Source organism: Myxocyprinus asiaticus, chromosome 43 (genome assembly GCF_019703515.2).
Source record: "Myxocyprinus asiaticus isolate MX2 ecotype Aquarium Trade chromosome 43, UBuf_Myxa_2, whole genome shotgun sequence".
NCBI classification, from domain to species: Eukaryota; Metazoa; Chordata; class Actinopteri; order Cypriniformes; family Catostomidae; genus Myxocyprinus; species Myxocyprinus asiaticus.
Window position 1 is genome coordinate 17,524,245 of NC_059386.1, and position 12,758 is coordinate 17,537,002.

The 12,758-nt window shown below is 36.4% G+C and overlaps 1 protein-coding gene across 4 annotated transcripts in view; it reads right to left on the minus strand.

Moving 5' to 3' along the window:
* The window catches only part of LOC127433199 (cell adhesion molecule 2-like), a 648,459-nt gene that overhangs the window by 49,791 nt on the left and 585,910 nt on the right, over window positions 1–12,758 (minus strand). For all 4 annotated transcript variants that reach the window (XM_051684922.1, XM_051684923.1, XM_051684921.1 and 1 more), the window contains 2 exons: window positions 3,168–3,320; window positions 781–918 (listed from right to left, as the gene is read on the minus strand). In XM_051684922.1, coding sequence (XP_051540882.1) covers window positions 781–918; window positions 3,168–3,320 — 291 coding nt within the window. The remainder of the gene's footprint in view (window positions 1–780; window positions 919–3,167; window positions 3,321–12,758) is intronic.

Sequence of the window (12,758 nt, forward strand, 5' to 3'; positions counted from 1 at the left end):
ATTCTTTCATTTATTCACCCACATACCATCCCATGTGTATGACTTTCTTTCTTCTGCAGAACATAAACAAATATTTTAGAAGAATATTTCAGCTCTGTTGGTCCTTACAATGTTTACCAGACATTTGAAGCTCCAAAAATCACATAAAGGAAACATAAAAGCAATCCATACTACTCCAGTGGTTAAATCCATGTCTTCAGAAGTGATATGATAAGTATGGATAGGAAACAGATAAATATTTAAGTCCTTTTTTTTTAACCATAAATCTCCACATTCACTTTCAAAATGTAAAAGAATGTGAAAGTGAAATTGGAAATTTATAGTAAAAAAGGTCTGGTCACCATTCACTTGCATTATAAGGACCAACAGAGCTGAGATTTTCTTCTAAAAATCTTTGTTTGAGTTGAGCAGAATAAAGAAAGTCAGACACATCTGGAATGAGGATGAGTAAATGATGAGAGAATTTTCATTTTTGGGTGCACTATCCCTTTAACATGGTTAATGTCACAAATTTGATAACATTTGATTAGTGACCTCAAACTAGTGCAGAAACGTATTTTTTTTTCTTAATTTCATTTTAAGTACATAATGTTTTCTTCAAAATTCTAGAACTTTGTTCATTTCCAGATTTAAATAGGATTAGAAATCCCAGATTTTCAATATGGTCTCAGATTTTGGACTCCCCTGTACTACATGTACTCAAATACTGTACATGCAGAACATCTTTGTTGTGCTCTGTGACATCATAAGGGTATTGGTCTTTTCACCAATGTCCCTCACCTTTGATCTCCTTCTCATTCCTGAACCATCGGACATCAGCCGCAGGTTTGCTGCCAGAGGTCACACAGGTCAGAGTGATGTGGTCACCCTCCATTGCAGGCTTGGTGAGTCCGTTGATCTGTGGTTTCCTAGGCACACCTGAATATACAGAGAAAGAGAGAGTGTAGATAGAGGGATTATTACTTCATTCTGTATGTTTTTCCAAAAGACCAGTAGGTTAGTGAGAGTCTAATGGAAATAGATAAGAGATATTTTATTTATTGCCTGTTCCAATCTTTTATTTTGCCTGGGGTTTTGTCATTCATTGAGGTTAATTTGAATTGAGACCCTTTACTCAGAATGGTTATTCAATCATATTATTACAGAGTTTTAAAGTAGGAGTATATCATTAATAAAATAGAGGATATGACATATGACAGATTCATTTGACTTTATTTAAAACTTAAAATGTATCAGACAAACTTCTTTTCAAGTGCCTTCAAAAACAGTTACAACTTATCCTTACAATGCTATCTGAGAAAAGACGTTGAACCTAAAACGTTTGTGATGATGTCAATTTTTTTTCATCCACGTACAAGAGCAATCAGTATTTCAATCTGATGAAATATTTGAAGCACACAGGAAATTCTTTGGCCCACTAATACATTACTGTGTCATGTGCTTCCTCTCTGAGGTAGCAGGCTGAGACAAAAGAAAATCAATAGGGAACATTAGTCAGGAAAATTAGATATTGGGTTTGCTTTGATTGAAGATGAGATCAGACGTTTGGCATTCCGTTCACAGGCCCTATTGCTCCCCTGAGTTTGAAGCCTTAATCACATTCCTATGAAATAAATCAAAGCAAATACAACCACAATGCACTATGCATTAAAAAGCAACAGAGTAAATACATCAGTCATTCCACAACAGTTTAGCCTATAACCTCCACTGGACTCTGTGCCGTTTGTTAATACTGTCCTAAGAATAGGCCTAGAAGACACCAAGCCAATTTTCTGAAGCTTCTGGTTTAATTGTTTCTTGATATTTAACAAAAATCTGTTTTATAGAATGAAATCAGAATAGGTTTTATACATATTTGGGCTGTTAATCGATTAATGCTGCTGTTAATCTTGAATTGCATATACTGTTTTAGTATATATATATATATATATATATATATATATATATATATATATATATATATATATATATATGTATTACATATACGTGTGTATATATATATATATATATATATATATATATATATATATATATATATATATATATATATATGTATATATACTCTCTATATATAATTGTTGCCTTTGGTAGTGGTATCGCATCTTGCTGTATTTTCAGCATCTTGTGACATGAGTGGTGAGTTTCTAAGACGCCATGTAGTTGTTCTCTTAAAAGTGCATCTGGTGTCATCATCATCAACACGAGCAAAGGATGACTTTGTGTAATCACCTATAATATCAATACTATATGTTACAAACATCAAGATAATATGCATAACATATGTAAAAAAATATCTAATGGTTACATATTATTGCATATTTTTCATAAATAACAACTACAACATGCAAATTAATGAAATCCATTCATGTATTCACAATGAGCTAAACATTAATGCAATCTTGTTGACAAAGAGTGTACAACTCTGTACACTTTTAATGGTGTACGCCAACTAATTAAAATTAGATTAGCTAATTGGGCTCCTAATTAATGCAAGAATATGGCATTAAGCAATGTTTGGGGGCTGTCACATCTGACTTTAACTCTGTAATGTTTGGGACTTGATACAAAGAGTTTTTGACTTTTGATTGACAAAAGTAAGAAAAGTTGATAGAGAGAACTAATTAAACTTCTTTCTGTGTCATTTCTTTACACTGCTCTGTGATCATCTGCGTCTTTGTTGAAGGCATCCGGGTGAATCCATTTAATTAAATCCTGATCCCGGCCAAAGTTAAATTTTTAACGCCCCCACCGCATTCTGAGGTAAAATTCTAATTATCTATCTACTTTCAGGAAGCGACAAATTTTCGCGTTGTTAATGGTTCTATGCAACTCCTTTCTCAATCTCATTCGAACCCAATTTAGACCAGTCACACACATTTAGTAACAATACAGCAATATCTAAATGCTCCACATGGCTAAATGTGGATTTTAAAAAATAAATTATTAAGATCTTAGAAGTGTCTTCTTTTAAACATCAAGCTACTGAAGCTGATGTTTGTAGAACATGCACACTACTAATCATAATACCAATCAGGACTGAAATGAACTACAATAAATCACAAAAGTATGTGAAATAACAGGTCTTCACTATACAATTTAATTTATCACTTAACCTGGCTGAATCAGGATGAAATCCCACCCAGATCTTGTGTGAAATTAACTCTTACCGAGGACGGTGAGGAAGGCCTTGGCTGTTTTGACAGGAAAGGTGAAGAGGGAGCAGGTGTACAAGCCCTCATCTGCCAGCGTGGCCTCACTGATGCTGATCGTCAACTCTTGCGAAGTGGCTCGGACCAGCTCAATCCGGTTATCCCTCAGTGCTGCAGGAACAAAAAATCAAGGTAGCACGATTAATTATGACACCCTCATTAGCATGCACATGCCATATTTAAGAAGTGAGTGGAAGAATCTCTGTGACATACTATTCCCAACCTGCCATAAAATATTTTTATTCGCTGACTACACCTCTCTGAGAAACAGTATTTATTCAGAAAGAGATGATGGCACCATATAATACAGGGAAATAGTTGTCCCAAAATAAAAAAATTAATCAATATGAAGGTTAATTATTGCCACTTAAAGGGATAGTTCACCCAAAAATTTTAATTCTCTCATCATTTACTCACTCTCATGCCATCTCAGATGTATGACTTTCTTTCTTCTGCAGAACACAAACGAAGATTTTCAGAAGAATATCTCAGCTCTGTAGGTCCTTACAAAGCAAGTGAATGGTAGCTAGAACTTTGAAGGTCCAAAAAGCACATAAAGACAGCATAAAAGTTTCCAGTGATTAAATCCTTATCTTCAGAAGCGATATGATAGGTTTGGGTGAGAAACAGATAAATATCGACACCTACCTGCCCAGTAGGTGTCGATATGCACAAAGAATGCAAATCGCCAAAAACAATGAAGAAGAATGTGAAAGTGAAAGTTGAGATTTATGGTAAAAAAGGAATTCAATATTGATCTGTTTCTCACCCATGCCTATCCTATCGCTTCTGAACATATGGATTTAACCACTGGAGTCGTATGGATTACTTTTATGCTGCTTTTATATGCATTTTGAAACTTCAAAGCTCTGGCCACCATTCACTTGCATTGTATAGACTTACAGAGCTGAAATATTCTTCTAAAAATTAATTTTAGTTCTGCAGAAGAAAGTCAAACACATCGGGGATGGCATGAGGGTGAGTAAATGATGAAAGAATTTTCAATTTTGGGTGAACTATCCCTTTAACTAATAAAGCTATATTCAGTTTATTATAAATACTGTTTAAAGATGAATTCTTCAACAAAGTCAAACCTGTCGTAATGCTTCTAGAGACAGCAAGTTTTGAATGTTGAAATGATTTGAGTGTTATGGTGAACAGGGATGATTATCAATGAACAGACTTAAATTTGGGCCTGTTCCTCACACAAAGCCATCATATGGCTTCTAAAGACTTGTAATATAGTGCACGAGTCATAGCAAACTTTTATGGTCATTTTTTAAACTTCAGCTTAAAAATTAGACGATAAAATAATTAGAATTTTCATTCATTTTAAACATTTAAACATTTTAAAGTTAACTTTTGGGTTAAGTATTGTTAAATATGGCACCAAAGTGATGTTAGATATACAGTATGTTACAAAAGTGATGTATTGATGATCCTGGATAAACATCACAACTGTTAGATTTCCTTATAAGATTGTGGTGCAGATTCATTACATTACAGAACTTCTTTAAAGTCAACCAGAAATTTTTCAACCAGTCAATAAACATGTTTTAATTGGAGAGTCTCTTTTAGTGAGGTTGAGCATTGAAACATGCATTTAAAATTGCATTTTAACTGTTCTGTAATATTGAAAAATATTATATTTTAATAGGCAAAAAAGAGTACATGTCATTCTATGATCACGTTCACACACTGTGCTGTGGATGAAGATCAATTCCATTACTACAGGGAAAAATTATTTTGTGATGGCTTACAGTCAGAGGCCAAATGTAATATGGATCAGTCAGAATTCAAATTCAGCATCACATCAGTTAGTAGAGTGTTCAGAATGAGCATTCATTGATCTGAAAGACATGCTTAAGCTCTCCCCCACTCATTTACTACAAAGAAGAAGAAGAAGAAGAAGAAGAAGAAGAAAAAGATTGGCTAGTCGGTATTTATATCACTTGCATGTTCTTTACCCAGTTGAGTATGAATAAAAGTAAAGTTCAAACTTATTATGATTCTGACCTATGAGAAAGTCCCCTAAGGATACATTTTTAGTTATTACACCTTTAAGTGTCCATCTTAGCGTAAAAGTGCTTATGCAAAGGTCAAAGGTTAACAGCAGAGATGGGGCATATAACTCCTGTGGGATAAGTGACATGTTTTTTTTTTTTTAATGATAATGGCCACACAAGTTAAAAGTATCACACATCATGAGATATTCACCACGTGGCTGCAGAGTTTAATCTACAGAGACAAGGTCACCAGTCCTAACCTTCTGCTTTCCATAAAACCCACTCAGACATTTAGAGCCTCATTGACACTCTGTAACAACCTGCTGAAATATTCACATATAAGCTTTATGGATCTTTATTTCCCAGGGAGAATAGAAAGAACACATCCTCATGGTCAATCATTGGTGTGACCTTTCGCAACACTCTCAATAAAAAAATGGTCAATGCTTTAGTCATTAGCCTTGTCAGAACACCTGAAAACTTGAAACTGAATACAGCAGTGCTGTTGAGCCTACTTTGAAACTCTTGTTTCCCTAGCTACAAGAAACCGATTATTATAAAATAGTAAAGCTACAGTCAAGTGGCCCTCACATAAAAACAATGAGGATCTCAATTAGGGTGACAGCATTTAACAGCATTTAAACAGATTAATATACACTAAATATAATGGATAACTCTAGAAAACCATAATGAATGTAATTCATTCCAAAACATAATGATGAACAGCAGCATTTATTTATTATAGTATTTTAAATACATGAACTTGCAGAACAAAACCGCTCACTTAAATGAATCAGACATTCATTTGTAGGGCTTTACTGGTTGTTTAGATCAGTGTTACTATCAGAAATAATAAATAATTATTTCTTTAGATATTAATTAATATTTAAATTAATTAATTGAATCTAACTCATTAAAACCTCATATGGGGCTCCAGTAAATGTAGTGCGCTATGTTTAGGAGCGGGTTTGGTTATCAGCAATAATTAATAATTATCAAAGATATTTATTAATTATTAAAATCAATAGAACATTGATGAGAATCAATGTTAGCTTTTTCTAATCCTTTAAATCAACAATTATCAAAGACAATCGTTAATTGTTAACATCGATGAAACATTAATTAAAATTAACACTAGCTTATTGATCATTCAAATTCAACAATCATCAAAGATAATTATCAATTATCAAAAATCAATAGAATATTAACAAGGATTAATTTTGATGGGGCACCACCTTGGAATCAGGGACTAATAACCAGATAGCATAACAGTCTCAATATTAGATTGTTTTCTTAGGAAAATCGACATCCGAAGAATATCGTTTTTCGGGAAAAAAAACAATGAATGAATGCTTGAATCCGAGCACTGACATCCCATCAGCATGACACAGGTGTATGCAAAAGAAACTAAAACACTTCTATTTGTAATATAACAAAGTTTATTTATGCAGTAATATAAATTAATAATTAATACAATGCAGTCAATAAACTTCCGACTTACAACTACAAACTAAACAGTGATATGATTAGATATGGAAATCAAAATAATCCTATAACACATGAGGGTGTGTGTGTGTGTGAGAGCGAGTGTGTGTGTGTGTGTGTGTGTGTGTGTGTGTGTGTGTGTGTAAGGAGGGACGCGCACAAAATGGTGGACGTGACTCTCGTGGAGAGTATGTCACGCGAGACTTCCGGCCAGAGAATATGGCCGCGAATGTGGGCGGAGAGAAACCAGTCAATGGCGTCTACCAGTTACCACGTGTATCCGCTTGTACGATAGCTTAGGGACAAAGCTGAGCTTTATCACAAAGCTATCTACTAGCCAAAAATGTGTCCGAGAATGTTTGTGAGGGATCGCGCTCGCGCGCGCGTGCGCGCGTGTGTGTGGTTAGTACGAGAGAGAGAGAGAGAGAATAAAGTGACAGCCCCAAAGCCGATTTCGCGATCGTGGGAGATAAAGCAGCTGTTAGTTTATCACTCAGAGATGCGGTAGACGGCTCGTAAACCAGTCCCGCGTTCTTTGATTCTTTAATGGATAAACTCAGTTTGCCGGTCTCACCCACGATGGCGAAAATGCACAACAGTCCAATGTGGTTGGACCACAATACAGCAAATCAAATTCGTAATAGTTAATACCCTGAGTATTAATAATGAGCGGACATGGCAGTCCGTAAACTGTACAAGCAAAAACCTTGGTACACAAGAATAACACACTATAATATTCTATCTCTGCCCAGATGTAAACCTCTTACTTGAATCGCATGAGGATGCAGAATATGTGTTCATCCGTCCTTTAACTCAGACTCGGTTCCTCGAGGCTCGGGTGATGACGGGAGGCCGTTTTCTCGGCGGGCGGTACGGCTGCTGATTCTCGGCGGGCTGGCGGAGAAATCAGCGACGTTGACTTGATTGAAGAGGGAAGAGAAATCTTTTCTCTTCACTTCTGCAGGCAAACGGATGAAGATGCGTATTGCTCGGCGGTCTCCTTCGGATCCATTAGAGTGTTCGGTGGAACACAGAGTAATCTCAACTCGTCCAGCGAGATGGAGATTGTATGGCCACAGTTTCAAGTCGGACTTTACTTCCTTGTGCCACGAGGCTGCACCTGAGAGCAGCGATGAGCTGCATCTACACACGGCGAGCAAAGTTGCTGGAAGCAAATCCCGGAAGCATTTCAGAGGTATTTCTACTCCTGATGATGTCATGGTTGTGGTGCGTTCTGTCGTGTGCCTCATCCAATAGGAGTTGAGAGTTCGATCCTTTAGTGAGCAAGGTTTCATGGGATTTGTAGTCTGTTTTGGACTACCTTTGTTTGATTTTGCCACAATTTTTTATCAGTATAATTTATGACCTGGTATGTGGGGGCCTGAGTTAGGTTTTACGACTGTGTTAGGCCTGCCTTTGTCTTCTATCTATATACATGAGGCCCAACACATTAATTGCACTCCACAACTTTACAGCTCAAATAATGCACAAGTTTTAACAGAAGAATTCATGTGTGCTTTTATAAAATTATAAGCTTCTCATTTCTGCCTTTAAACCTTCCAAAAATTGGCCCCATTCCCTTCCATTATAAATGTCTCGCTGTAACCTTGATTTTTGCTTTTATTTTTCAGGAAAATTAGGGACGATTAAAAATATTTTTTTATGGTAATCAACATTATGGAAAAAACGCTGTCGATTGAGCTTAACTTGTATTAAACCAGAATATTACTTTCAGTGAGTAGCATCGCTACTTTTAGTTAGTTACTCCCTAACATTGGAATACGGTCATAATTGCTTAAAAAAAACAGCAAAGTGAATTTCTTAACACCATCACAGCAGGTTTAACCTCCCAGTCAGAGACACAATAAAACACACCAATTACGAAGTTAAGAGAACTTTAAAGGAACCATAAAGTGGAACCATACAGAAACCATATAATATAGCCAAACAAACATCCCACAACCCACAGGCTCTCATACCTTTAATGAAACAGCCTAACTGATGTTGTGTGTTGACTGTGCATTTCAGACGCATCTCTCCAGAGGCCTGAGTTCATCTCCCTCTGGACAGCAGCATCTCTGAGGTAATTGAACATAATGAGGTTCATTACAGGAAGGGAGGTGAGCCAACACTGTAATGAAAAAGGACCTGAGGTACACACTGATATTTATGCTTTCCTGTCCTCTTTCCCACATGAAGTGCATTTACGTAATGTGACCATGGTATAGAGGCGATCTACCTTACACCATGCCTAGACTGGACGCGACAAACTGAAAGTGCCAAAGCTGCATGTTTACACAGAATGTTCACTAACTGCAGACCAATCAGCTGTGAAATCAAGCCTATACTTCAGCTACAGAAAAACAAAACTAAAAACCACACATATATGAAGTTGCAGCAATTTTAACATGGAGTAAAATTACCCTGTGACAAGAGGGCCCATCCATGTCCTATATTGTACAGCCTGCTCATTAGGCCCAGGGGAGTAGGGGGTCCACCCATAAAATGCTGTCATGGGGTCTTTGAATTTAAGCAATTACCCTAACTTAAGGCACATGAAATGCGATGTGCCATGTGCCACAATAGGCAATTCCAATGTAAACAGCTCCACTGGTTCTAGATTTGACGCATCACAACACTCTGATGTAGACGTACATTCAAAGACACAAAAAGACACACTCCTACATACAAACACACTTGTACACACTTTAAAATTCTAACCTTGCCGACTGTGATATTTGACTCTACAAAAGTTGAGGTGTAGGTGCTCTCTCTACTGAATCTAATGAATCACAAGTATTCTGTGGAACAAAGGCTTTGCTGGGCATACACATACATATTGAACAGACTCGACTGAAATGTACACACAGTAAGATGACTATTGTTCATGACACGAATATCTGCCCGCTTACGCTGCTTATTCTTGGCCCCTAAGCCCAAGCCCAATCCCACAGCCTGAATCTAAATGGTGAACAAAACTAAGAAGCTTCAAAAAATGCCAGTAACCTCTGTCAGTTCTAGAAAAGTCAAACAAACATTCTGTTCCAAAGAGAACAGCAAAAGAGGGACATATATCCATCTTGGACTAGAGCTGTAAAGAAGGAGACTCTCTAAGAAAAATATTTAAGTACTGTAGTAGTTTCACAAAGGCATATCAGCATCATTTTTACTATCAGGATAGTAAAGTCCACATTGTAGCTGATTGTGTGGTGATACATATAACATTCTGTTTTAGATTCTATAAGGCCTATTTAGTTAAAAAGTGATTACTTTCTAATAAGTTATTTATTGTGTGTTAAATATTCCATGCACATTTCTTGTTTAGAGATCCAAACTAACATGGAAAGACAACCATTTGCACTGTAGGAATCGGATATGAACGTCCTCAGCAAACTTCCTTTAAATCATCGAGATTAGTTCAAGGGGTGACATGCATTATATTGTTGAAGCTGAAGCCCAGTTCAGCAAATCAATACCAAGCATGAATCAGTGATGATGCTTGTTTATCAAAATATAATGCATGCATGCTTTCTCCCACTCTGACAGTATTAGACATATGTGTTTTTATGAACTCATAGACGTTCATGTTCAATATCCTGAGGGAGACATCAATCTAATTTGCTGAGACTGTTAACTTGGCAGTTCAGATTTTAAAACAGCAGTTTTATTTTAACCTTGTGTGACCCCGAGTACAGTATTTTGGCTTCTCTATACGCAATGCATAATTTAATTTAAACTGACTGAATGTTGTTCACAACACTTTAGACTGTCATTTAAGGGCTAAACATCTGACGCACTGAGTCACGTGACAAAACAGCATGGTGTTGATTTCCGTGGAGCGCTTCTATTGAGCAGTGCCAACAAAAGTGCCTCTGAAGGAACTTTTTTCATTGGAAATTGAAACCTGTTTGGGTGTAAAGAGCAGCGTATCTAGTTTTGTTCGATATGCCGCTTTAAATTAATTTATCCCATGTCAGCACGCTGATAAACATGAAGTACACATACGTGTATTGTGGGACATTATTCCCACAAAACTTGAAAGAACATGCTAGTTATTTTGAATAACTTCATTTTCGCTCCATTTAATATAAATTTTGTTATAATTTATTTTGTTATCACTGTACAATATGGTTGTATTCATTTACATTAGCAAATGCATTCCTATATTCACTGTGCATTACACATTGAGAATCAATGTGTTCATTCAAAAGCTGAAAAATGTTGCTTTCAGAGACTTTATATGAAGTTAGGATGAAAATAGGGTGCATTTCACAAACATGAATTACCAGCACTACTGGAAACATAATAAACAATTTGATGTATAAAGTCTGACTTTCTATAACCATGTACACAGATCAGTACATTAAAACCACCTGCCTAATATTGTGAAGGTACCCCTCGTGCCGCCAAAACAGCGGCCATCAGAATGGGGAAAAAAACTTGATCTCAATGATTTGGACTGTGACATGATTGTTGGTGCCAGATGGGCTGATTTGAGTATTTCTGTAACTGCTGATCTCCTGGGATTTTCACACACAACAGTCTCTAGAATTTACTCCGAATGATGCCTAAAACAAAAAAACATCCAGTGAGCGGCAGTTCTGTGGACAGAAATGCCTTGTTGATGAGAGGTCAACAGAGAATGTCCAGACTGGTTCGAACTGACAAAGTCTATGGTAACTCAGATAACCACTCTGTACAATTGTGGTGAGAAGAATAACAGTTGGCACTGTTTTGGCGGCACGAGGGGTACCTACACAATATTAGGCTGGTGGTTTTAATGTTGTGGCTGATCGGTTTATGTCGACATACATTTTTAGGAAAACGTTTTGCTCTAGAATTGTTTTTATTTATTTTTTTGCTTGTTTATTAGGTGCTACTAGTTACAAATCAAAAAGGGAAAATGGAAAATGCACACAGCTGTCACGCTTGGGTCTCATGAGGTTAAAGCAGAAGGGTATGACTTTTTTATGTCAAAATACATTCTCCTATCTCAGATTAATATGCAGAGACAACAACAAGTAAAGCATTTATAGGTTGATTCTCCTTAAAAGTGTTAACACTGTGGCAATATGAAAATATTGCGCTTTTGTTTGAGCATCTATCTATCTATCTATCTATCTATCTATCTGATTATCTAGCTATCTGTCTGTCTGTCTGTCAAACTATAAAACTTTTAACACTAGTTTAAACTTTCAGACAAGGCGTTGTCAAGCCAACTTCAAAGTTTGCTTTGACAAACTTTACATATCTAGGTATATTTGCAATTCCTTGTGGATGATGTACTTGTAAAGATTTACAGGAAATATACAACCAGCACACTTTCAGATGCATAATCATACACTAACACACTACAGGTTTGGCCAAAGATCTTGATGTATGAGAGAAAACCGAGCTGCCCTTTGATTAAGACACAGATCTTCCCAAACCAAAAGGGAAATGGTGTCAGATTGCCCTTCGGTGGATTTCACACTTTGATTAAGTTTCCTGTGGAGTCTCTAAAGTGCTAATTTTGTTGCACCAAAGCCATTAATTAATGACACGTCTCCTCAAATTGCTTGGGGAGGTCAAGAGAAGAAGTAAAATAACACAAGATGAAGAATGTCTCTTATTATTGATAATAAACTCTCAGAGCATAACGAGGACACTGAACAACCCTGTTTTTCATTTACACAACCTCTCATCAAAGACAGAGTCTACACAGATCAACTAGACAGAATAACTAAAGGCAGATGACTGTGCTTGATATCCCTTTCTTTGGAACTGCATAACTAAAATGGGCTTTTTATTGTTGCTAAAGTTTTGTGGGGTTTTTGTTTCTTTTTCTCAGCTTAGAAAAAACCTTTTGCACTAAAAAAGTGCTAATAACCATTATATATTCAAGTTCAGATTCATGTGGCAGAAATGTGGAAGAATTTTGTCACTGTGCAATAATGGCAGGGAAATTGTATGGAGTCTGACAAGCCGTTATCATAAAGTTACACGCATTCTTTCTCCTCATTAACAAATGATGTTCGTTAGAAAAATAGTGCCATCCATTCAACAGTGACTGAACAAC